This window comes from Anopheles moucheti, chromosome 2, assembly GCF_943734755.1.
Source record: "Anopheles moucheti chromosome 2, idAnoMoucSN_F20_07, whole genome shotgun sequence".
Lineage (NCBI taxonomy): Eukaryota > Metazoa > Arthropoda > Insecta > Diptera > Culicidae > Anopheles > Anopheles moucheti.
Window position 1 is genome coordinate 23,248,703 of NC_069140.1, and position 26,052 is coordinate 23,274,754.

The 26,052-nt window shown below is 45.3% G+C and overlaps 3 protein-coding genes across 6 annotated transcripts; 1 reads left to right on the forward strand and 2 right to left on the reverse strand.

The window, feature by feature from the left end:
- The first annotated feature begins 93 nt into the window (after positions 1-93).
- Positions 94-24,936, forward strand: LOC128298618 (cilia- and flagella-associated protein 298). 2 transcript variants are annotated; one of them, XM_053034386.1, is made up of 4 exons: positions 94-232; positions 303-697; positions 763-990; positions 20,448-24,936. In XM_053034386.1, exons 1-4 carry the CDS (start codon positions 94-96, stop codon positions 20,559-20,561), a joined length of 876 nt encoding a protein of 291 aa, XP_052890346.1. In that variant the 3' UTR covers positions 20,562-24,936. The 2 variants fall into 2 exon arrangements, with proteins under 2 accessions (XP_052890346.1, XP_052890345.1); XM_053034385.1 differs by lacking the exons at positions 94-232; positions 303-697; positions 763-990 and adding an exon at positions 16,207-18,205.
- LOC128298620 (protein tipE) lies at positions 1,269-11,523 on the reverse strand. 3 transcript variants are annotated; one of them, XM_053034390.1, is made up of 6 exons: positions 11,493-11,523; positions 5,603-6,957; positions 5,157-5,526; positions 4,858-5,094; positions 3,345-3,824; positions 1,269-2,148 (listed from the first exon to the last, which is right to left on the reverse strand). In XM_053034390.1, the coding sequence occupies exons 2-5, from the start codon at positions 5,817-5,819 to the stop codon at positions 3,776-3,778; spliced, it is 873 nt and encodes a 290-aa protein (XP_052890350.1). In that variant the 5' UTR covers positions 5,820-6,957; positions 11,493-11,523; the 3' UTR covers positions 1,269-2,148; positions 3,345-3,775. The 3 variants fall into 3 exon arrangements, with proteins under 3 accessions (XP_052890350.1, XP_052890349.1, XP_052890351.1); XM_053034389.1 differs by lacking the exon at positions 11,493-11,523 and having other exon boundaries at positions 5,603-7,345; XM_053034391.1 differs by lacking the exons at positions 3,345-3,824; positions 11,493-11,523 and having other exon boundaries at positions 5,603-7,345.
- LOC128298619 (uncharacterized) lies at positions 7,729-11,829 on the reverse strand. Its single transcript, XM_053034388.1, has 4 exons — positions 11,727-11,829; positions 10,604-10,991; positions 8,774-10,288; positions 7,729-7,789 (listed from the first exon to the last, which is right to left on the reverse strand). The coding sequence occupies exon 3, from the start codon at positions 10,137-10,139 to the stop codon at positions 8,784-8,786; it is 1,356 nt and encodes a 451-aa protein (XP_052890348.1). The 5' UTR covers positions 10,140-10,288; positions 10,604-10,991; positions 11,727-11,829; the 3' UTR covers positions 7,729-7,789; positions 8,774-8,783.
- Positions 24,937-26,052: the final 1,116 nt, after the last annotated feature.

Sequence of the window (26,052 nt, forward strand, 5' to 3'; positions counted from 1 at the left end):
AAACGGTCTTCTAGCTCCTATTAGCGAGTGTGAACAGTGTAAGCTTATCAGAAGGCAAGTTTCGTACGAGCGGTGTGTAAAAAGTTTGTAAAAATGGTCCTGCTTCATGTGAAACGTGGTGATGAACCTCAGTTCCTGTACGAAACATCTACCGGCATTGGGATCGAGCAACTTGCCTACGAATTGGTGACCATTTACAACGGGCGTCTCAAAGTTAGCCGCGTATGCTCTGGTAAGTGCATGATGCGAATGATGAAATATGAACTCGTTTTGGATAACAATGGCCAAGTTTTTCATTTTAGAAATCGAAGAATTGGCGAAACATGGTACCATGTTACCGCCCGATATGCTGGGCTTGGCTGATGAGCAGGTCGAAGAGTTGCATCTCGTTGACGAATGGGGCGACAAGTGCGTTCCGTCCGGAGGGTGGCGCTTCAATTTGGATCCCGTCGGTCGCCGTAACGGCAGACAACCACAGCTAAAGATGGGTGAAATACTGTCAAAGGCGATCGAAGATGCAAAAGCTATGATTTCGAAGCAGCTAGTAACCGAAAACAAACCCCTAACGCAACGCATTGTGCAGGATGGCCTGGATTTGTTACGCGGCGCCGTAACTATCGTCTATCCAATGCAACTTCCACCGCATGATCCTATTCGCATGGAGTTTAGCAACACGGAAGATTTAACTGGCACGCAAGTAAGTTTCATCATGCCCCGCGTCGTCTCAAAGTAGCCTAATGGTACCGTTTCGTATAACTTCAGGCATCGCTGGAGGTGATCGAACCGTCCAAGGTTCAGCTGTGGTTTGCCGGAAAAATGATGCAAACCGACAAACGGCTCGGAGAAATCGTAGGCGCGAACGAGAAAACCAAGATCATTGTAAAGCTTGCCAAGCTGAACGAGGGTGCACCGGGTCGGGAACCAGTCATTTCGGAGGATGCGAAGAAGCAGATGATGATGCATGCCTATCGCCGTCAGGAAGAGTTGAAGGTAAGTGGTATACTATATTACTTTAACTACCGGTTTTATATTCATTCAATTACAATATTAATTCGTCTGATATATTCATGTGATGGACTCCTTCCGGATCCATGCTCTGTCATCGCCAAAAGTGCAATAAGCGCATGAAAGATTGATTCCATTCTGTCTTTCAAGCATTGCTCTATATTTCATAAATATATTAGGTTTATTCAAAAATGTACAAAGTTTTTAGATGTGCTAGGTTTCATATCAAAGATTGATCGATAAAGCATTTCAAACTCACCGGCATTTTGTTTGTTTGTTTGCGTAAGAGTTGTCTGACATACTTTTGTAATGATTAAGCTGGTTTAGCTTTTGAAGTTATTTCTCTTTTTTTTTTTGGTTGATAATGTTGATTTAACCACTGTATCGTTTTTCTTGCATTTTCTTCGCGAGCCCTTGATTCTGAAGCTGTTTTTTTTATCTAAAAAAATATCGAAATTAGCTTCGTCTTACTCCACCACACGTGCCTTTTATTCTGTTTGAGAGTCCTATTATAGGCGTGTTGGGTTTAACAGTTCCATATCGAAATAACAATAACGTGGGAGGGGAAGGATAAAAACTGCCTCGAGAGGAAGTAGTATCCTATGTGAATGGTGTGTTTCTTTTTTAATAGAAAATAGAAGAAAAAAACACTCTCGCCGGTAAAATACTATCCGCGGCTAATCTGGCTAATCTTTCTATTCTGTTTGCGTGTCTAACTATAGAGATGATGTTTAACAGTTTGTGAGATTCGTTTCGGGTTTGTTTTGTGTTTTGCCAATCGAAAGAAGTAATGTAAACTTAACAATTCCACGCTAACGATGCTACAAACGGCGATGCACGATTGATTCTTGTTGATCCCCGGCGTGGTGTACACTGGTACATAGGTTGAACAGGATGATGATGATGATGATGCATTGAAGCCCGATCGTGTGGCCGGCGATGGCCGTGATGTGTATGGCGTGGTGTGCTCCGCAATTTGTTGCCCTGCGACCTGAGGACCGCTCGGACGACCAGTAGGTCCGCGTATGCCATCCCCATACACATAGATTCCCTCCCGTTATCCTTTACGATTCTGCTCTAGCCGTTCTCACTTGCTATTGGATGAACTCCGATTGTGGATATTCAATTTTCCACGACTCTTTCCTTCCGGTGCCAGGTGGTCGTTATCGTTGCAGTAATGTTGTTGAAGTGATTATGCGTGTATAAAGGGGTTTATGTGTAGTACAGGGTTGTTGTTTTTGGTATGGTTTCCGGGGACATACGGTTGTTCCACGGTGGATGGGAAGTCGTGGGAAGAAATCGGGAGTAAGAGTTGTTTCGATTGTTTTATTTTTCGGTGGTGATTGAAAGGAAAACAAAACGTATGTATTAGAGTAGAGAACGCTAACGCTTGGTGGTTCTAGAACATCAGATTCAGAAACTATTGAAAAGTATAAATTATGCAAGCGCTTTTTAAAACAGATGCAGAAATAGAACAACGGCAAAAGTTGTGAAACTTGTGAGAGTTAGAAGCAAGATTGCAAATGGAATGCTCCCGTTCGCAAGCGATTCGTTCAATGCGGTTGCAGTATTGTTGAGGCTTGCTGTTCTGCGCTACTAATCCCCATGGCAAAAACAAAACAAATTCTTTGGTGCCTCTGGATGGTATTTCGTTTCGTTAATGGTTTATGGTGAACGCGGTTGACGCAATGCTTTGTTATCACAGACTAAATTATATAGACTACGCTCAACACAACAAAACAGTTTTGCTATTCACTTGGCAATATATGAATAGGAAGAAATAGCAGAGCATAATCGCGTTTAGACGACTCTATTCGATTGCCATAAAATGTATGTACAGGAGTTCTTTTTTACTTTTCCTCTCTGTTTGGAACAGCGTTGCCCTGCGAGCTTCTTTATCGTTTGTACATAACTTTGTACACTATTTACAGTATCTGCCGAATTTCGTTTCCAAGATTTGTTACACATGTAATTAACAGCTGTTAAAGACTGACTGACTGGTAAAAGATCGGCATCGGCAATCGGCACACGCAGCTCACAGCGAATGCAATCGTACATAGATTTGGGGTAATTTATTGCAAAATGTCCCGAAATGTAAGCCCTGTTGAGTGCAGCCTCGCTAAGCGATGTAAAGCTATATATATATTTATATGTATATAGATATTTACTATGCTATATGCAAAATACTATTTATCATCAGTAACGATCGAAGTATAGCAAGCGGACTGACAATAAACTGGGTGTGTTGGTGTACATGCACATGGAATGGGTTTTAAAAGAAAGGTGAAGGCAATAGTTTTGAAGTAGTTGATATAACTTGGCTATTGTATCTTATTTACTAGCTTTGGGTTTAAACGAATCCGTTGTCCTGTTGGTTTTGCTGATGTATGCAATACCATCACTAGTCGATGGATAGCCTTGGCAGGCTCGTGTGCCTCCTCACCGAGACTTGGCCGCGACGGTATGTATACGATCAGTCAAAAGGAACAGTAAAACTTAGCAAAACTCCCAAACTCCACATCACTGGAGTCACGGAGGAATGTGTATTAAAAAAAACAAGAGAAATACATGGATAAAAACTCAAAATAGTCGAGTTTTTGCTATTTGAATTCGAACATTTAAAATATACCGTGTGAAAGTGTACTTTATCCAAAACAAAAAACGCAAAAATCCGCTGCTTTGTGGTGAAACATTTGTAAAATGTGTAAACTTGTGTATCGTGTGTGTTTGTGTGAGAGAGAGAGACGGTGTGTGTGTATTTTTTTATTTTTCAGTAGTCTAGTTCGTCTTCCTCATCGTCACTACGGCATAGAAGTTTGCTATAAAATACAGGGAAAAAGAAGAAGCACTTATGAGCATCATCAACGAGTAAGATGTGCGTGATGTTGGTAGTAAACGGAAACAAAAAAGATGGTAAATACTTTTTGCACAAAAAAAGGACTCTAAACAAACTTGCATGAGACAGGGATTTAGAGGAGAAAAAAACAACCGCGATCAGGTGATCTGTGTCTCTGTGTGTGGGTGTGTTTAACATGTTGTTGGGCTTTTCTTTTCAACTTTAAGGACATTTTGTTTGTACTTTAGTTGCTTCCTTGCAAATGCGGAAACGATAGTTTCGCCTTGCAAGAAAGTGCGTGTTTAAGGAGATATATGATACAAAACATTAAAACATATCAAAAACAAAATTGCTTAAACAATTATGCTTCGCCAACGATCAACTTTCCCGTGACTGGTAGTAAAATACGCATAACAAGAAGTGTGGTGCAGTGTTCATTTTTGGTTGTTGGGTTTGGTCATACAAGATACATCGCAAATAGTAGTACATTAGTGGTAAGATAGTAAAGGCGATAGGAAGAGAGCAAAAGAATCAGATTGGAATTGTGAGTTACAAACAAAGTACAGAGCAGAACGGGGAAAATCATAACACAAATACTTAATTTGATTAACACACAAACGCGTTTTGCGCACACATACATCGAGGGAGCTATTGGCGAAAGGTTAGAAGAAACTTCGTTTAGATAGGTGAGTGGTGAAGTTATAGACGGTGCACGTTAGCCACTCGGACTTCGAGCAAGTCTCCGAAGGGCAGGAATGAATACTTCACAAAATGGTGTTTCGATTGACTGGTGCGCTAGTGAAGATGTAGGCAGTGAGTAAGGCGGTACCCCTAAATGTTCCTAAGGTGGTGATCTAACTCCAGGCAGCAGAGAGTGTCCACTTAATGACGCTAGTGTGTATTTGAGTGTATGTGGGGCGATGAAGATGTGGTAAGTTTTGAAGGGCGATTTGAGGGGCGAACTCGCGTACTTGGACAGTACGCCAGCAAACAGGGTGCAGTCTACCCGGACTTACTTCTCTTTCGTAGGATACTTTTCCGCGTAGACGCGAGGCGACTTGTGGCAGGCTTTATCACAGCAAGGACAATACCAGTAGCTCAGAACACCGATTGACACAGCGAACAGCACGTTCGGTATGATCAGCGATAGTATCAGGTGCTTCAGATTGTCATCCCAGGAGTAGCGAGCAACTACGATTTCTGGGTAGGCACGACTGTAGTAGCAGGGAAACGGTTCACCAACGTGCGAGTAACTGTGCCAGAAGAGCATAACATTAGATACCAGCAGCAACAACCCCAGAGTTCTTGAACCTACCCGTACTGTTTAGCAAATTCCGAACAGTTCACCCGTGGTGGATACCCGCAGCCTTCGGTGTTGACGAGAAACTTCGTATCCATGACGTCCCACTCGATGCTGTCCAGATCTCGCGGATGTTTGTGCCATTCGTGAAACGCTATCTTGGTGTAGTTAACCAGCAGCTGGTGACACCGGATCGCGGCGGTCGTACAACCTTCCCGACACGAGCTCCACGTGCAGTTGCGCATCCCTTCCGCGTACACGTGGTCCGTCACGACGCACGTCACCGGTATTGGGTCGTAATCCGCCACGATCGTAGATATTGCGGGATCCACCACAAACGGTATCAGAAAGAGAAATGCAAACACAGACAGGATGGCCGTCGTACCTGCAAAATACACAAACAGTGAGTTCGAACAGTGAGTCGATGATGTCTTCCGCTTCGAACTACGAATGAAACCTACCTAGACAGAGGGATGTGTAGAACTTTGCCTTATCCAGAAACTCGGCAATCAGCTCCTCTCTGGTTGGTGGTCTGTCTTCCCGATTCGAATTGCTGATGCTCTGTCTGCTGTGTGTGAGGCTCGCCTTGCTGTTGTTCAAGCTGGGTTTGCTCATCGTTAAGCTGGGCGCACCCGACAGCGTCGACGACGACCCTCGGATATCGTTGATGGATCGCATCGTCTGACTGTGCGTAGTAGTTTTCCGGCAAAAACCGAAGGTATTGTCGTTCGCGACCAAGCTGCCACCCTGATGCACACTCACACGCGCGCTCTCTCTCTGCCTTTTCAGCGGATTATCTGATCTGGCTGAAGCGTCTAATCGAAGATTTTAAGTTGTCATTGGCAGAGCCTGAATTCTGCTTTGCTTCCTAACCTTTTTTTCTCAACTGCTCAAGCCGATATTGTTTGTTTTGACTAACGTGGACTTAACGGCTACTATAAACGGGTAGGGATTCTACCGCAACTGGCTGAAGAATACAAAATGGTCGAAAACGGTGCCTTGCGTCTTGTGGCAGCACAACGGCAGCGGTGTGCCGTTCCTTGTTGTGACGCTTGTGTTCAATATTCGCCAAATGCTCTCCAACACACGATCGTATCATTTACAGCTTCTTCTCGGAGCTCCGGGGCAGTCGCTCAAGTGCGCTCAAGCGACCGTGAACCGTTTTATGTTCGCTTTCGATTTAGCAGTAGTAGTAAGAGTAGTTGTAGTGTTGTGCTAATTAGCGTTGCCTCTATTACGGTTTCGGTTACTAAAATATTTGTTCTAATTTGTTCGGTGAAGCATTACAAACTGTGTTCGCTTCTTGCTCTACGGTACACGCATTCCTCTATCTCGTGGTCGTGGAGTGATCCCCTCTGGCGGGGGGGGTCCAGCTCCTGTTCGATGATCCAGCGTAGTGGTTCTCTCTTTTCGTTTGTTTCCTCCAACCACTGGTACGGTACTGGTGGCGGCAACAGTGGTGGCAAATTTCCAGCCTAGCGAAAACAAAAAATGGGGCGAAAGTACACACGACAACGATATTATTTGCCACTTTTGCCACAATAAACCGGACGCTCGTGTTGTTACGCGTCGATGTCCGCCGTTTGGTGGCGCGTACGTCCGGCCGGTATCTCGCTCGTCATCAATTTACGGGAGTTGGTTTGTCGACAATTAAAATATCACTTAACGGGGTTGTTTGTTTTCTGTTTGCCTCATATCTCGATGCACTTCCTTTCGCTAGATGGATGCCTTTTCCTTTTTTTGTTCGTACTCTCTCTCTCTCTCTCTTCCCTCTCTTGCGCCCCGCCGCTTCGTTACAAATTTGAACGTATTGCTGCTAAGTGTGAACGCAAGGCATCGGTTGCATCGAAAGATCGAACAATATATTGTTAAACAAAATGTGTCACGTTGATAAAATTACATATTACTTAACAATACAATGGGTAATCCGACGGTGAAGTGGGGAAGGAAAGGTGGTTCGTATGTCATCCACTGGCCCATTCGTGTGTAGCGCTTATCCTAGTGTTGGTGTCGTGTTATGCCATGCGGGTTATAACCTCCAAGCAATCAGATCCTTTCGATCGGCTGAGTGCCAACAAGGCCAGTTGCTTTCTGGTAACTGTTACGAGCCGTATACTGTCGGTGCATTGATAGCGCTGTGTTCGATCAAACGGAACACAAGGTGGGCCTTAATGGTTAATGGTGCTTGAGATCAGCTTCGCACACCCGGCGACCGGCGTTTGTGGCGCGTTGTGCACTGGCTTGCGGTAGAGTTCAGGGTTCCCCTCAAGGTGTTGCAGTGGCGCAAACCTTGCACCTCGTTGCGGTGACTTAGTTCGGCATACATGCAAGCATACTACCGGGTACCGAGGGGTATATCACACACCTGAACGGTTATTATGCGAAATAATGCTTTTTTTTTTCGTTGTTCCTGTGGCGCTATCGTGTGATGTGTGGGTGTGAGTGTGGGTGCGTATCGCAAAGGATCAGGTTAATGAAATAACACGTGTACGAATAACAACGGGATAGTAGACGTAGGCTCTCAGGCAAGGGTAAGGGCGACGATAGACTGAAGAATACCGATTATCACTCTGGCCGGAAACGGTTTTAGTGTAGAGAAAACACACCCGATTGATGCACTGGACTATCTTCTTGCAGCAGAGGAATGCCTGCAACATTGAAATGAGAGAAAAAAGAAGGGAAACAAACATAGAACATCAGTACTATCAGCAAAGGAAGAGACGGGACTAAAACGAAAAAGAAAATGGTTGGGGTAAAATTTGAACAAACTCAACTACCGGAATGGAAACATTAAAAAAACAACACTGCAGTACAAAACAAGAATGCAGAACATGACAGAGTAGATGACATCACCACCACCACCACCACCAGCAGAAACGAAAAGCAGCCCTCCGGGGGAAATATAACGTAACGTGACGTAACGGACGGGAGAGTTTACTGGGCAGCACTGTAGCAAGCCCTTTCCACTAATTGAAGTGGTGTGGACATAATGTGATAACATTGTCTGGCTTTAAAGCGTGCGTCCTGACAGTGTGAGACCACTCGGTCTCGCTCCGGGTGTTGGAGTTGGGCCGCGTGTGCCGAACGGTGAGTTCAACGCTGGACGTGGCAGGAACCGTACAGGCGCCGGCCCGGTCTTTGCCGGTCACACCTTTCGCTACACTCCACACCATTAGGTGGTGTACTACAAGCTGGCAGCAAAATCTCCCGCACGTCGCACAAAACACGTACATCCGTTGACGGAGGTGGAGGAGGTGCTTCTTTCCGTTGGCTGGCTGGACCGAAGGTGGGGACCGTGGCAATATTGGGGCTTTCCCTCTTTATCGGTTCCCCGTTACAGGAACGTTTTACAAGTGTACTAGCTAAAGCGTTAGCATCGAATGGTTGACTGTTTTGCCTTCATTCCATCGGATGGTAAAGGCTTTGCGCTCAACGAAAGTTCGATAACTATTACGAAACAATATGCAGACAAACTATACAGAACATAAGAACGAATGAAATGATTGGAAAATGAGTCGGAATTTAAAAAAAAAAAACAGGGAGTTTCGTTTGACTTGAGGAAGGAAGATACTAAGATGGAAGAGAGAGAGAGGGCAGTAGTAGCAGGAAGGTATGAATTCGCAACGCCTTACGTGATGGATCTCAGAGAGCCATAACGGAGTCTCCACCTCCACCGCCGTCACCGGAGTTGGCTTTGTCCTGGTTTTTGGCGCCCCCGTTGGCCACCACCGGGTTCTTATCGCCGCAACCCATGAACCGCATCTTCGCATCATCCCCGACCTGGATGGTGCGCTGGCAGAAGATGAGCGTCACGCACGACACGGCAAACAGTATCGTGGGCACGAAGAAGCCGACGATAAACTGGCGGTAGGTCGTTTCCAGATCGAACCGGGCCACCACCTGCTGCATCTTGCTCTTGGAGTAGTAGCACGGGAACCGGGCCCGCGCATTATGATCCGTACCGTCCTTGCCGAACTCCTTCAGAAACTCCTTGCACTCGTCCTGCAGCGTGTTGACGCACCCTTCGAGATTGATCATCAGCCGGCTCTCGTTGGACAGCGTGAGGTCCTGCTCCTGCGGTGCAATCACCTTGATCGGTTTCGACACGGCGTAGTGCAGGTAGCTGAGATACGTAAAGTTGGTCAGATCGGTCAGCTCCGTCTTCTCCAGCACCGACCCATTCACGCAGTCGATCGCCTCGATGCCGAGCGACGTGTTCTGGATGTTGTAGCACGAGGACATGATCACCTTGTCCTCCGCCTCGTTCCACACCTCCTGCTTCGTCTCCATGTCTATCGCGCTCGAACATTGCGAAAGATAAACTTTATCTCCACTTAATAAGATCATGTTTTTGTTTCTGGTCGGTATGTCGACGCAACGACGATCGCAATTATATGGAGTTCTTATCTTTCGACATGTTCCCCGGTTGCACGAGAACAGCCCGGTGATGTCGATGCAGGTAATCTTACCCCGGCGCCCGGAACACTTGAGCGGTGGGTCCGTGTTTTTGAACACGCACTCGAACGCATCGGTAATGTTGATGCACATCCCGGTGCTGCAGTTGAACGTGCCGGTCAGGTTCTTGCACTCGTCCGCAATGCAGCGGGACTTTTTCGCGTTCTCCTGATCGATGCCGTAGCACGTTTTGTTCGCGGAGTTGGTACAGTTCGTGAACAGCAGGCTGCTGCCGTTCATGCGCAGGTGCACGTAGATCTGGATGCACGCGCCGGACGTTTTGCTGAGGCACCACTCGCCGCACGAACCCCACTCGCACGCGTCCTGGTTGAGGGCCCGGGTCGTCGTGCACATGACCGGCGTTTCGTCGATGCCGCTCTTGAATGCGCGCGACGACGGCATGTAGATGGCGACGGTCAGATACACGATCGCGACCGTACTCAGCACGAACGTCAGCTGACAGATGCAGATGACGCCGCAGATGCGCGTATCCTGCGGCGGTATGATCAGATCTTCCTCCGGCGTTGGTTTCTTCTTGCCCATCGTTGCTGTCCTGGCCGGTGCTCAGCTCGCAGAGGGCCCCCTTCCAATTGCCTGCGCAAGCAATACACACCGTCTACGGCTGGCGAGGAATAAATGCTTTTTTGCGTTTTTTTTCTGGTTTGTTTTGTTGCCTACACTAAAGCAAAGCGCTATGCACGATTGAAGAAGGAAGAAATGAAGTTTAGTGTTATTGGTACAACCTTGGTACTGCCCACCATGAACAGAATCCGCCCGTCTGTCCGTTGTCTGTTCGCCGTGCAAGAGATTTATAAAAGTGAATTCACTTCAAGCGGAGTGGAGACATTTTAACCACAGCAACCGATGCAAAACAACGCACGGTTCCATTTTGTTTTGCCATTACAAAATGACGTACATTGGTTGGCCTGACCCAGATCGGTCGGTTTGGAAAATCGTGTGGAGTGTTTTTTGAGCGCTTTCCTTTTGAAAAGCAAAATATGCATTACCTTTTTCCGACCGTCCTCAGTGTGGTGCTATCTACACCCAGACATCGGACCACCTGCGACGGGATTCAGCACCAGCGGCGGCACCAGCAGTTCGGACGGCTTTTCGCACCACCCGGGGGGAATAAGCGTCCTGTGTCACACGGGAAGCAAACTATATTCGTCGGTACTGCTGCACTTGCGAAGCCACTGCAGTATTTTCGGGCTCGTTCGGTTTCCCCCAACCCCTTTTTGTTGCGTTTCGTTTAGTGCTGATGGTTCACGATTCGAGTTCCACTCTTTTTCTCTCTCTCTCTCTCTCTCGTTCTCCCTCTCTTTTTCACTCTTTCTCTAGCGCACAATTACACCTCCTTTTCGCTGCTACTGCTGGCAGCTGAATTTTCTTTTTTCACTGCCAGTGTGTCACACACAGTGCGCGGGGAGAGGAAAAAAAGGTTCATTAAAATGTATCGCTCGCTCTTTCGCACCGCTTTAATCGTGGCTGTTCCTTGTTGGCCGATGCGGGTATTTCCATCGCCAGCGTTTGGGAACCTTTTCCACGATTCCACCTTCTCAACTATGTGTCCTGTACATGCTTCCTTTTTCTTTGTTGATTGCAATCACATTCGCATGTACTGCTTTTCCCTTGCCCTGTGGTCAGGATTCTTACAAAACTTTACCACCTTCGCACGTTAAAGTTTTGTAGTTAAGGAAAATTCCCTTCAATCGATCCGCTGTGTACACTGCAAAAGGGACGGGAAAAATCAATTTTCCTGCCCCACAATTAAAGCTTCCCTGACATTAAAGCTTGGAAGCAAATCACCGTACAGCCCTATCACCGTGAAATATAACCTGAGAGCTTCAGGAAACAGAATGAGTTAAGTTTCACGAAATACACCAATTGCTTTCTTACGTATCACTAGGTTTCTTAGTCTTAAAACCCCACAAACACACACACACACACACACCAATACACACACACAGATACGGACACGATGGTGAACAAGTGACTTTGCGGAATCTATGAAGAATTCTGTAGTTTCTAAACGCAAGACGCCAGTTGTTTGGTCACAGCCACGAGCTCACTCAACTCAAGGACTTTGACCGCTTGAATTGCTTTTAGATAATGCAATTTAACTACAATTACATGTTGTGCTTGGTGTGAATATCTATTTCCTCTAATTAACACACTGCGTTTGCTGGAACGATGACGAAGTCCTGCCGCACACGCTTCGATCTCGTCATCTACCCTATGAATGAAATTGCTGCCCGTGGAAAATGAGCAAAATTTTCTCACTCGAATGTTCTTCCGGCGACCGATGGGGGAGACGGTGTGCGCAGGCTCGTGACGAAAAAGCTCGCGCCTCCACATACATCGCACACGGACGGTTACGGTTTGTCGCCAGCAGGACGACACTCCTCTTTGATTGATATTTGCAAGCGCAGGTTTTGATTTACTGCGATGGTTTGGGTGTTCTGCGCTATCGCTTGTAGGGAAATGTTTTGCATTTTGTAAGAAAAATGACCAACTCTTTGCGGTATTATCTAATCAAACATTATAAAAAATACTGCAAAAAAAGTGCTTCATAAATACTGCAATAAATTATTTAATTTGACAACCCTTTTTTCAATGGAGGCGCCTGGTTGTTTATCACATATACAGATGTTAATAGTAAAGAAATAAGGTATATTAATAGTAATACGTTATAATTATTAGAAAAGCTAATTTTATATTGCATCTACCTCCCAACCAGCAAGGTACTTAATCTGATCGAGAATATCTACTATTTTGAATTATTTCCACCGTCGCAAAATTCCTTCTTGCACGCAAATTTGTACACAAATGTCAACTTCACGAAGCGAAAATCTCTTTGTTGTTGTTCGTGAATCCTGTTTTTTTTTCGCTGCTCCTGTCAGAGCGCACTCAACAGGAAGCTTTCGGAGAGAGTCGAATAGCTCCACCATCATACGGGCGCTCAGGATACCGTACTGCGGGAGAGCCGATCCCACGACATATCCTTGCTCGACTGAGCAGCCGATACGGCGAGGATACGGTGGTGGTGCCGTTTTTCCAGAGCACAAAACTGCCAGCACCAACCAGCAGGGGTCAGTCGCTGTTCAGTACGTGAGCACGTTTAAATGTGATAATATCCATAAGCTATGTGTTTAGGGAAACTTTAGTTTTCTTGTTTGAACAGTTGTACATAGTGCAGCATTTTTTGCGGTACGGACAGTGGACAGTGGACAGTGGACAACTACAATGGTCATCAGACGAGCGGGGGTGCACGGGAGAAAAATCGTCTCCATGGCGCTCGGTGTGTGAGGTTGGTTTCGGTTGGCACCGTGTACTGCATCTTGGCCCCTTCGAAGCCCCGAAAACTGGCGACACGCACGCTCGTTCACATACAAACATGGTCCATGGACGGATGGACGGACTTAGAAGGAGCGTAGTGTAGTGATCCTGGGATTTTCCTCACCGAACGTATCTCCAGCAGACGGTTTGGTCTTTTGTTTTTCGTTTCATCGTGCTGTGCAGCGAAACATTCTAATGTGTGACCATTTGCCTGCTGCTAATGTGGCGAGTTCCGTGCAAAGGAACCCGAGCAACTTCAGCCATGTTCGTGTGTCGCCCACTACACATTGCGGGTAGCAAGAGCTACCATCAATTCTTAACTTCAAGTCTATTTCTGTAAAAGCACCGATCGCATCGATGGAGCAAGTTTGCTTAAGCAAAAAAAAAATGGAGTTACCACTGGTTGTGACAGGACTCTCGGTTTATATCCTGCTCATTTCTTACCTTTGTGAAAGATTTCACATTCGCCTTCCTCCCTCTCCAAAAAAAGGTTGCTCCCAACACCACAATGTCGCGGAAGCAAAGCAAAGTGTTGGTGAAAAATCAATTTTTTGTCTTGCTTTGCGTCGATTCTCCATTGGTTGGAGTTTTGCGAAACCCACGACACACGAGACAAGAAGTCTCAGAAGAATGGTTGTACGTGAATGTATATTTTTTTTCTGCTCCCCCAAGGTTTAGTCCGGTTCCGCTGGCGTAGAATCTGAGGGAGTAATACAGTATTGGATTGTGTCACTCGGGTTCAGGGGGCGGCGGAGAGTTGCCTTTTCATGCTAAAACGTCATTTTGGTGTAATGCAAAACTCTCCCGTTTGCAGACCGACACACGGCACTCTACCGGGTGCCCACCGGTTGGTCTGGCCTTACTCCCAAACCGTGCTTTAAAGTTTTGCGGAAAGAAAAACCAATCACTAGCACAACGACAATGGCTCGCTAACGATCTGCATTAGCTGGCTTAGCACGCAATCGGGGCAAATGGTGGGCGAGCGCTCCCGGAGTTGAGCATAATTTGTCCAAACGGTACGGGCGACTTGCGCTACTCGAAGCTGGCTGGTGACGGGCGACGGGTTGTTGTTGTTTCTGTTTTTTTTTTACGTAAAAATTACTCCAGAATGACTGAATGGTGCGTGGCATTCTTGTACGGAAATGGGTTAGAAAGAAGGTGCACGTTTAAATTGACCCGCCACTGGTTTGCGTGACGCGTGAATGTACGCGGATGTGTTTGTTTTTTTTTTCCTTTCTCGTGGCCGTTCGTGATTAGGCAGTGCAGTGAATTTTGCTGAATGTTTGAGCGCTAATTTAAAACGATCGAAACGCCATTTTGCACACGAAATACGGGACAAGGATTCATGTGTGTTCAAGTGTGTAAAGGGGCTGTGCGAGGGGCGCATTCGAGATGGAATTCACCGTCGACGGAGTTATCGGATGTCGGTTCAAATGTCATCGTCACCGTGTCGGCAGGGTAATTGGAACTGACTTGATTTGTCCCATGGCGTCGAGAATGCGTCACTGCAGAAGGTGAAGGTTCCTCCGAAGCAGTTGAAGGGCGTTGAAACGGACGAAAAGGATACGCGGGGCCTGTGCATTGTCCGTGCTCGATATACGTGCGGCTCACTCACGTAACAATCCCTTGCGTGTGTGTACACGCGTGTCTGTGTGTGTGTTTGTGTGTGTGTGTTGGTTATCACGAAACGTCACGGATACGTTCCGATATATGGAATTGGAAGCGAAGAGTTCGGGCGAAGAGGTTGTGTTGGGTGTTGGGTTGGGAAATACAGAGCGGGGGTTGTTAATAATTTAAAGTGTAAACTTGGAGGTCGAAGGGATTCGATTTTTGTTACCTTCTTGTTTTTCTCCACCCAGCGGGAAAATTGCTGTACGAGTGATGGAAAGAATCAGCACAGAAGGGAAAAATGAATATCGCTACACAATTCGGTACATAAAACCACGTGCGTGCGATTGGTTTGTCTTGGCGTGTGTGAGTGTGTGACTGTGTGAAGGAACCGTATAAAGTTTTCTGGCCACTTTTTCTTTAAATCAATAACAAAAAAACACACACACATACACACGAAAATGATACGTTTCGCCACGGACTATTGCTTTGAACGTGCCGCGCCAGGAGTAGGACAAAACTGTGGGGTGGAGGAAACAGAATGGAAAAGCGAAACGAATACGACAGATAAATAAAATAATTTATAATTCACAATCACAGTGTGAAGCACACATGCAATAGTGTTATGTAAAGCCGGCAGGGAGAGAATGTGCGGGATGGCAGCCGGCAGTAGCAGCAGCAGCAGCAGCAGCAGAAGCACCAGCGAGCAGCAAATCGTAAAAGGATAAAGAGTGAAACAGTGTCGAAAAAGTTCGGTGGAAGCACAGAAAAAAAAACAAACAAACGTACACCCAGTCAAGGATTGGTACCAGCACCCCAATGGTGGCCGAAGTGTGGTAACGGAATATATCCGGAGCATGCAAAGCACAAAGACAGCACACACACAAAGCGACTGCTGTGGCTGTGCATCTCCGGCGTGTACGGATTGGTGTTCCTCGGTGTTCGGGTTCGAGTCCTTCCGAGGTCCTTCCGGCGAGGAAATTCGGGGAACACCACGAGACACGGTGGCCAACGGGGTGAACCGTTCCTAAGTGTGGTCCAGTGTCCGGGCAACCTCCGTTAGTGCACACGCTCTCGTCCGGTCGGTTACGCTTGTGAAGGCTCTGCCGTTGGATTGACCTCTGTGAGTGTGAGTTTGTGTGTGTGTGCGTGTAGATAAATATAGTGTACACGGATGGATGTGGTGCCAGCCATCCTGCGACGGGTGCTCGAGAACGAACAGTAGCAGCAGTAGAGACATTAACTGCAAAAACAACCCAACAGCACAACAACATTTGCGAGAATCGTCGCCGAGGTCACCGTTCGGGTCTCAGCTCCGTGCCCGCGAAGTATCATAAACGTCAACCACTTTTCCACACCCCTCCCTCACCTTCCCTCCCTCACACCTGCCCCAGTGCCGCCCCGTTGACGTTGAAGGGGGCGCTTTTCCACCCCCTTCGGGTTTCGTACACCAAGTGAACCGAGGCGAAGAATATTCGCAAAACCACACACGCGTGCTTTGTTTCGTCGTTGTTGTCTTTCTTTGTTTGCCCTTTTTTTCCCACTTCTGGCCACCCGTGTTCCGTTACGGTGGCATTTTGCGTTGTGTGTTTTTCCTTTTAGTTTTCCTTTTTTTTCGTTCGTTCGTCCGGCAACACGCCAACCGAAAGGCATTCGGAACGGAACCCATGCCCATCTGACGCGACAGCCTGGAAATACTCACTCCCACATCGACCCCCGGTCGGGTGGGCGCAATAAAAACACAGGCCGACCCCACGCGAGATTGTGCTGGGAAAATGTACGTGCGACCCAACCCAGGCGCGTGCTGGTTCGTTTTCGTAAGAAATTGTTTCGTTTGGTAAGAAGGCCAGCCGTAGGTGAGCGCAGAAACTGCGGCGAGAAACTGAGGAGCCTGATCCTTACCGGGTTGCGTACGGATGCATGATGGATCCTCCATAGGCGTGTGAACCTGATCATCAACAGCACCCCGTAGTGATAGTGGTGTGTTTGCGAAAGGGTCCGCAACAAGCTCGTCGTTGGCAAGATCGCCAACATCCTCAGGAGGCGGTGGGCGGAACTAATCTAACTTGGCGGCCAATTCCAGCCGAGTTACACCGAGTTACACCGAGTCACTGAATACGCACACGATACGCACGCACCCGAGGTACATAAAGCGCCCCAGTATATCAGCCACCAAAACGCGTAGTCGGTCCTCTGCAGACAGTAGATATGGATGAGGAAATCGTCGAACGTACATTCCGCGAAAAGGCACTGTTCTACACTACCGCCTTCTTTATCCTGCTTGGCACCTTTAGCCTGTTCGCTTTCCTGTTTCTGGTACCGTTCGTGATCGAGCCCGCATTCCAGACCATCTTCATGCAGTTCGATGAGTCACCGGCACTGTGCGTGACCGCCTACAATGAGCATCTGTACGGGGCGAAAAATTGCTCCTGGGCGTCGTGTCGCGAAGGCTGCACCAAGGACATCTACGAGTGTCAGCAGATACGCGTCAATTACAAGACGGCCGCACAGCTAGCGGCGGCCGCCGCCAAGGAGGCGGCCGCCGGTGGTGGCGCTGGTGATGCGCACGGTACGGCCCCATCGCATCCGGCGTCGGCCGCGGGTCCGCCGGCCCCATCGACGGCGGTAATCGCTTCAACAAAACCCACTGGTGATAGTAGCATTAGTCGTGAGGAGAGTAGAGATAATAGTATAGCTAGTAGTACCAATAGCGTAGGCAACCCGCCCAGCAAGCAGCCGATCAGCACGTCCGACGGTGCGTCCTCATCGTCCCGGTCGAACGCCAACAGCAGATACGGTAGCGCGCTGAATCGCTTCGAGCGTGCGATCCGGGCCGATTACGATTACGGCGACATGGCGATGGTGGAGAACAGCAACGGATTGAACGGGTTCGGTGACCCCAAGAACGGCTTCATCAGCTCGATCATCGACGACGAGAACGCGTTCATCGAGTACCCGGAGGAAATGACCGGCCTGATGGGGAATAACTCCGAGTGGTACTTCACCGGGGCCCGGCTGTACCCGAACGTGAAGGGCTGCGGCTATCCGCCGATGCTGAACTGCACGATCTGGACGAAAAAGTACTGGACGATCGGGACGAACTTCACCTGCTACTATTCGCGCGTCGATCCGGAGCTGGTGATCAGCGATCTCGACATGTGGCAGAACACGCTCAATCTGGTGTACGCCATGGCGATCCCGATACCGTCGTTCATCATCTCGGTGATCTATCTCGCGTTCGCGTACTTCGTCATCTTCAACGAGGACGAGGAGGCCGCACTGCTGGACAAGAACGGGGAGGACGAAACCGGGGAGGACGATCTGCAGGAGACGGACGAGGGCAACGATAACAAGATCAACAACGAGAACGAGGTGGAGGTGACGGCGAACCACATCAACGAGAAGCAACAGCAGCAGGACGGGGACGATGTGCACACGACGACCACTACACCGATCCAACCACTACCGAACGGTACTGCCAACTCGATCAACAACACCAACACGACGGCGACCACCAACACGAACGGTTCGTCCAAACCGATCACGCCGAACTCCACCTCCGACCTGAACTCGTTCGGCCACCAGCTGAAGGTGAAGATGGCGGACGAAATGTCGCGCGAAAGCATCGACGGTGGTTTGCTTTCGAACTCGGCATCATTTCAAGGGTTAGTAAGATGTTCCGCCATTCGAATGTCCTTGTTGCGGCCAGATTTGTCTATAGATTAGTTGTTTTCACCCTTTATTGGTTTAGCGGTTCATCTTTTGCCCCCGAACAAACAAAGCACTCTTTCCCAATACTACGTTACTCTACAACACACGCGCGGGGGGAGCGGTTTGGTCGTTAAAAATAAGTCCAATAAGGCCCTTTCACGATTTGGAGTGGAATTTAGTTACGAAACCACCGGCAGACTGTCAGAACTGGTTTGGAATTTTTCAATACCGTTGATGTGGACGGGTAAATTCCACGCCCGTCATTCTACATTAATAGGCCGGTACGGTTGTAGGCTGCTAGGTGTCGCTGCTGCAGGAGGCCGCACGGCACCGCCCCAACAGCCAGCTGTTTTATGGTGCATAATTGCGATGTGATGCCATTTGACATGGCTTCCGTTCATTTCTCCGCGCGGTATTCCGACTTCTTGTCGAATGGATCTGCCTTACGGAATTCGACACCACACTGGTGGTAGTATGCAGCGGTCACAATAGTAGTAGTGGTGGTAGTAGTAGTAGTAGCAATGATGGTGCAGAATGTGTCATCGATCAAAGCAATGGGTTTTTGCGTGCCGCGCGCGCCGTCGACAAAAAGGAAGCAAAAAGAGAACCCGCTGGAGGCCAAATTAGCGGTCGCCAATGGGTTAGCTTAGCGATTATCGATTGCACACAACTGGTGCCCGTTCTAGTGGCGCCGGGCTAGAATTAACGTCCCACATCCGTTGGGTGCCCCCATTTACGATAGCCCCTGCTTTCGACGGTATATAGAGATATACATGCAGCACAAGCTGGGTGCATTGCAACATAAGCGGACTTGTGTGTTCGTTGTGTGTGTGTGTGTGTGTCGACGCTCATGACGTAGCGCTGCGAATGCAATTTAAGTGCGAGATTTTTAATTCAATTTTTTGGCGCCAAAAACATTTGCAAAAACCCCTAAAGAGCTGCCTGATTTGCATGTCATCGTTTGCCGTCGGTGTCGACTTTATGCGATACTGCGCGACATCGGCCGCCGGTAATCATTCGCCTGCACTTGACGGTCCCTAGCCAAGAATAAGCAATTGAATTGGACCGCAGCCAACCACCATATGGGCGGGCACGCGATTGTGTAAGGTGCGCTTCATTTGCCATTTTCTCGACTTTTTGCATGGGGAGGTTTTGGTGTATCACATTTAGCTGTATCGGTCGGTGCCAATGGTTTTAATTGAAAAAAAACATCCCTCAAATCCTGGTGCATATTTTGTTTTCCTCTTTGTGAAAGCATTGGTGAAGCTGGTTGAGGAGTCAGTTATGAATAGTTTGTCAGATTTTCCACCTTTCGGTTGTATTTTCTTTCAATCGTTGAACATGTTAATATCTTTGTCTCTTTTTCATTTTTAGAAATATCGTTTGAATTTTGGACGAATCCGTTTTAGCTACATGAATCAGAAAGAAGTAACATGTCTAATATATCATTTAGTACTTACTATTTGGCAAGAGCTGAACAAAAAAAAAACAATTTATATTTTATGTAGTAGAAGTTAACTATTATACAATAACACTCAACAGACTCAAATGAGACAACATATTGCTTCCTTTTTTGTTTAAATCTATTAATTTTTATGCCTGAAACATTATTCTTTTTTTTCATTATTCCACTATTGCAGAAGTTGTTTTTCTCGGCGTTATTTTTTTTATCGGTTGCGTTATCATAATATTACTTAAAATTTTCTATACATTCCAATTCACCGTAATGCAATGGGAATTAATGTGGCAGTTCTCCAAAAATTGTTTTTAATTTTTGATTTTATTTAACATAATCAAAAACTCCCACACACGATAACTGAAAGCCTATTAGAGTTTAAGGGAAAAATGATAGATTTCATTTTATCTTCAACAAAGCAGCCTCTATAATGTCTATCGTTTCGCAGGTTGCAACGGACGAACCTGCCCATTGAAGGCTCTAAATGAATTTGGTCTATGTTTGTTCCATAGTTCAGGCAGTCTTACATTTACAGTTATTGTTAAAAAACAGCTAGAATTTCGTCTTATTTCAGGCTGCCAGAGAGAGGAACACAAAACTTTAGTTTTTTTTTCGTTTTTCGCTTCGGAAAACTTCTTTCTGAATTTTGTTTTGTTGGTTTATTGTTTTAACTACATACTATTCGTGTTACATGGACTATTTTAAACTTTAATTCTAATTTTCCCTTTCTTCTTTTACAGAAACTTGAGCAAGACGATGACGACCAGTATCTCGACTCCACCTGGTCCGATAGCCGCAGTCTGAAACGTCAAGTGCACGGTCTGGAGGACGTTAAGTTTAAATTTACTAAGTAAGAATCTGCTTGTCTTATGATTGTTAAAGTGCGCGAGCCTGTGCGAATGAAGCAAAATACTTCTAGTAAGGAGACCGGCCATTACCTTTGCCGGCACGGACCTATGCAAAACGCTGCAAACGACTAATGCCCACACTAACTAGCGTAACCATTATATCGTTCATGCGCATTCTAGATAAATGACCATTAAACCGAAACGCATGCAAAGCAAACGTGTAACGGGCAGATTAGGAAAAGAACAACAAAAGGGAAACAAAACTGCACAAAAACCCTGCACCGGAAACAAAAGTGCTACGCTCCCACAGTATGGGGCTTATATTTAAGCTGTTTCTAAAACTGCAAAACAAAGGCGCTAACATATGGACACCCACAGACACTCTCATACTAAGCTCCATTTCGAAACAAATCATGCCAAGCTCAGCGTTAGGTAGCACAAGCAGGTGTTGCAGAGAGAAGCAGGTTGAAGCAGAAAAGCAATGATAAAACATACACACAGAATTCGTAATGGTCACCGCAATTCGGCGCACGATTAAGTGCGAACCCGCCCAACAAAAGGAAGCGTTGCATTCGCGGACGTTTACGCTGTATTCGCTTTTTTTAAATTTAGATGTAACAAAAATACAAAATAAAATCGTATGCACTGCACACGGCATGCAACAATTGCTTTTTTGTGCGGCGAATGGAAGAAATGGGCCAAAGAATGTTTTTTCTTACTTTTCCCTTTACAGTTTCTAGTTTGATGGCAAACGATTTTTAATGTGCACTGCGTAACTGGCGCATTTAGTGTACGCCAGTAGGAATGTAAAGGAAAAGGAAACGAAATGTTGTTTGCTTTTTTTTGTCGGACACGAACACGATCACTCATTGAATGTTTCTTCGATTGTGAAGTTAGTGTACGCAAATTGGTATCTAGTGGTAGATCGAAGATCGGAGCTGTATGCACAACTCTATTGCCTCGTAGTGAAGATGAGCATAGGACGAACGGGATGAGAGCGGGACGGAGACGGGTCTTACACATACACAAACACAAAAAGATGGTATCAAGCGTTTCAGGACGACTAGCTATAATTGTGCAAAAAAAAAAAAATTACTGCAAATCCCACGGTTGGTAACATTATGATGATAGTGAAGGCAAGCGGTTGAACTGTTGATAGATTTTTACCGAACTAGATATTTAGAATGAATAAGCCCATCAGCAACAGTGCGGAAAAGAGAGAACAATGAAAAACAGCAGCAAAACACAACCCACACTGATGTAGAATAGTCCTATTAGCAAAAATTTGTAGTACGCATAAAAGGGAGTAAATGGTGGGAAAGACAGTAGGAAGGAAAGTAGGCAGAAAAGCGAAAATTGAAAACCTGGATGGTGGTAAAAATGCATAATAGTTCTAATAGCCTGCCTGCAAAGCGCCGTTTCTTTAAAACTATCTTTAAAAAATGCTGTAGCTAAAGAAGGTTTTATATAGGAAGAAACAAAGTGAAATGAGAGAGAGAGAAAGAGAGATAGAGAAAGAGAATAGTATTTAGTAAACCAAGCGCATCTAAATCATTTCGTAGACTAGGAAAACAGTACATAATTTTTAAAACGTTATATAGAAAATTAAAAACGCTGTTTAACACTTCGCATGCGTAAGAGAGCATTTTGATACTTTCATTTCATTCCCCTCTGCTTATATTTTTTACGCTTTCGGAAGACCGCACTTTTACGGTGGGATAAATAACGGTCCATTCGAAAATTGACATTATGAGACGTAGAATTTTCATTGGAAATGTTACACGTCAGGGCTTTAAAAGGGTGATCTGCAGCTGCTGATCGTAAGGCGACTTCGTGGCCGGGCATTATCACATTTTTTGTATTTTGCTTACCCTTAGCTGGTTAGTAAGGGAGGAATAATCCGGATGGGATTTGGTACTGGTCCTGTCACCAAGCGCTAAACTACCGGGCGCCTCCATCGATGATTGTAAGGGAGTAGTATACTCTGGTACCCTTAAAAAAGGTGTATTTTTGCATTTTGATAACTATAAAAGCATGGTAAAAATTGAATTATTTGTGATTTATCTGCTTAGTTTCGGATGCTATAAATAATATTTTGGCCTACATTAGGCAACTGCTTTTGCCACTGCATCAGGTGCAGCGTGTCACCCGTGACAACCACTTACTAATCGGTGGGCATAACAGATATCAAAGCGTAAGAGTAAAAACAAAGTTAATAGTTTTCCCTTACTGTTTGACAATTGTTTTGCCATCATACGTAGGATAAATACAAATCCAAATGTTTCAAAATTTCAAAAAATTGCAATTATACTTCGTTTGGTATTTCGTAACATTGGAACAGAGTGTCTCACAGAGTTTTTGATTTTTTTGCGCGAAAAAATATTATTATGAAACTTGAGTGTACTACTTGAGTGTGTGTACCATTCGTAAAGGCGTGATAGTGAAAATTTGCAGTCTGTTTTTGTATGTTTGTGTTAGGTTTCAGTGTTATCATTTTTAATGCTGTCGAATGAAGAAATATGTTAACCCCTTTCTACTCTAAGTTTTCTCTTGTTCGAACGCTAATACTGATTGCCTGAACATGGCTGCATTGCAATGCATTCGCCTGCTCGTCCTTTACTATGTTGACATCCCTTTTTCGCTAACCTTTCAAAACGAAAAAAAAATCCTTGTAAAAATGTCTGAAATAGAAGAGAGAAAGAGAAAAAAATCAATCAAATAAAAAAACGCAAACAAAAGCAAAACTAAGCAACAAAAAGCACATAAAAATAGTTATAAATTTTCCAAATTTTAACAAGCAAATGGACAAACAAAACAAAAAAGAAGAAGCGAATTACTGAGAGCTAAAGAGTGACAAAAGCGAGTCGAGTGGGAGAAGATATAGACAAACAAAGTGGGAATAGAAATGGGGGAGTACGATGAGCTCCGGTGGTGCATTGCAACACTTAAAGACGTTTAAAATCTCAAAAGCTTTGCTAGTTTAAAAGCTTGATCACGAGTTATAAAGAAAACAAAAAAAAACAAAGGCTAGACTATAACTATTCATATTATTAACGATAATGGGAACCCACGATTGCATCAAGAGAGGTTTAAGAAATGATACAAAAATTCTCCGCTAAGCTCATAAGAAATAGCTCATACTCGAATGCGTAAAAAAAATTACACTCATTGGTCATTTAATTTTGAGAAACTTATCGTAAATCTTGTGTAAAAACGAAACAAAAAAGCACTAACAGATACACACCTCACCAAACACACATACGTGCATAAAACGCGATTTGTAGATTCATGGATAAACGGAACGTGGAATGTTACATTTCGGGGGCTTGTTGTTTTTATTATTCGTGAACTTTGTGACTATCTATCGGAATCCGAGCTTTGTCGTGATTTTTGCGTGCATTATTTGGCCCGTCTTATACATGGTCAGCGAGAGAGAGAGCGAAAATGAGTGTGTGTGGGAGATAGAGAGAGAGAGAAAGTGAGAGAGAGAGAGAGAGAGAGAGAGAGCGCGCTCTAAAATTTAACTACCACCGTCCGTTCCAAAGATGAAACAAAAATTGTCCATTTCTTGAGACAGCTTGTGCTCAATCAGGTAAATATCATCAAACGATCATCTCGCGCGCATAAAATAGGCAACGCTCCTGTAAAACAATCCAACACAAACACAACACAAAATTTTAGTATTTGCAAAACGCGACGCACATATATTGGCTGCAGAATGCAACATGTTTGTACATATGCGAAATGGTTCTGAAGATGTTCATACAAACACAATGCTACACAACAAAATTTAAAGAAAAAAATAGATTAAAAAATCCCACAGTTACGGTGAAACTCGCACAGATGCAGCTAACAAAAGGAAGTACCATTAAAAGGTGGTACAGGTACCATTGTGAGTGAAATAACTACTTACCAAGTCCGATCTACTTCAGTATCATGAATTCCCCAAACACAAAAAATCAGTACATACAGAAAAGTTGAATGGTTGACACTTGATTACTTTGCCATTGGGTGGGTACGAAAGTTCAGGGAATTCAACCGATAGTTAGGAAAGGTGAGTCAAGTTGTTGGATTTTGTTTTTTATTTTTGCTTGAAAAGCATCTACTTTAAACAGTGTGTGGTAATAAAATTGTGAATTCCATAGTAACCACCCACAGTGCACAGAGCAACCAGATAGCAGCAGCATCAGCAGCAACAATAACAGCAGTACGGAGCAAAACGAAGAAAAAGATTTGTTTTGGAATTTAAAATATATTTCCACTGATATGTATTGCCTTGTGATTGCTATTTTTAATTTCTAAGAGTGACATCATGAAATGCGAATACTACAACCCGGCATGAGTAAACCCTATTGAGAATAAATAAAATGTGAAAGCTTTACGTATGGGGAGTTTTTATTTAGCGAAACGATAGACACTACCTGTTGTGGGAGTTTCTCTGTAACCCTTGTTTTTATTCACAGGGAGATTCTGAATCTAATTTTCAACATTAATGTCTCTTTCCATAATTGCTTTTGGTTCCTTACTACGTTTTCTTTACTTACTTCGTTCCTCTTCTTCGCCACTGTTTCCTCACTTCCTAGCTTTCACTTATATCCTTCGCAGCGGCGGATCAAACGGTAGGCGGAGTTGGCGGTCGCCTAGGGCCTCGCCGTATTGGGGGCCCCAAACAATTTGTGCCGATTGTGCAATTTTTGGAAATTTAACAGCAGAGTTAATTTATAGCACAAAATCTAATCGAAAAGGTAAAATATTGATCATGGTTCTTGGAATACCATTTCTGTCTTTCTTGATTACTACTTATTCGAAGCTGGATTGAAGGTCCAGCTTATGGACCTAACATCTTTGGAAAATTAGGGAAAATTACGTTCAAATCCGTGAGAAACTACCCATATACGCACGGACAACAGACCTAAAATTGGAGCATCGAACTTAATACGCGAAACTCAAGCGAACGATAGAAATTCACATTAATAGCCGCAGAGCCACGAGGGTTGACAAAAGGCTGACAAATTTGTCCAATGACCAAATCAGCTGGTCAACTGTGAAACACCACTATACCGTTCCCGCGCACACAATTGTTTTCAGATTTCCGATACCAGGAGAGCATGTTTTTCCAGAGGTGACATCTGCAGCTTGGGGCAAATTTGCCCATCACAATTGCTATTGCATACTATCAAACACGTGAGAACGATCGCTAATGTAAGGAAGATCAATAAAACGGAAAGCATCCTTCATCTCGCTCAAACTTTCCGTCGGTTGGTACGAAATTCCATTCTAAACCAGCAGTTTTCCGAATTCCGGTACCAGGAAAGCATCCACGGAAGAGGTAGCACCTTATACAGCATTTTTGGTCGAAAACCGCCGAAAGGTTTGCAATATTTAAACACTAACTTTCCCGTTGGTCGAGTAACATTTTGCAGCAATTTTGCTCAAAAACCGCCGAAAGTTATGCAATGTTTAAACACTAATTTTCCCGCTGATTGTGAAAAAATTC

Excerpts from the sequence above, each read along its gene's own strand:
- LOC128298620 (XM_053034390.1), bottom strand. The coding sequence starts at position 5,819 with ATGCGATCCATCAACGATATCCGAGGGTCGTCGTCGACGCTGTCGGGT. Across the intron at positions 5,095-5,156 it reads GAATTTGCTAAACAGTACGG|TTACTCGCACGTTGGTGAAC; the intron begins GTAGGTTCAAGA and ends CTTCTGGCACAG. Across the intron at positions 3,825-4,857 it reads AAGTATCCTACGAAAGAGAA|CAAACTTCTATGCCGTAGTG; the intron begins GTAAGTCCGGGT and ends TGTATTTTATAG.
- LOC128298619 (XM_053034388.1), bottom strand. The coding sequence starts at position 10,139 with ATGGGCAAGAAGAAACCAACGCCGGAGGAAGATCTGATCATACCGCCG.
- LOC128298618 (XM_053034385.1), top strand. The coding sequence starts at position 16,749 with ATGGATGAGGAAATCGTCGAACGTACATTCCGCGAAAAGGCACTGTTC. Across the intron at positions 18,206-20,447 it reads AACTCGGCATCATTTCAAGG|AAACTTGAGCAAGACGATGA; the intron begins GTTAGTAAGATG and ends CTTCTTTTACAG.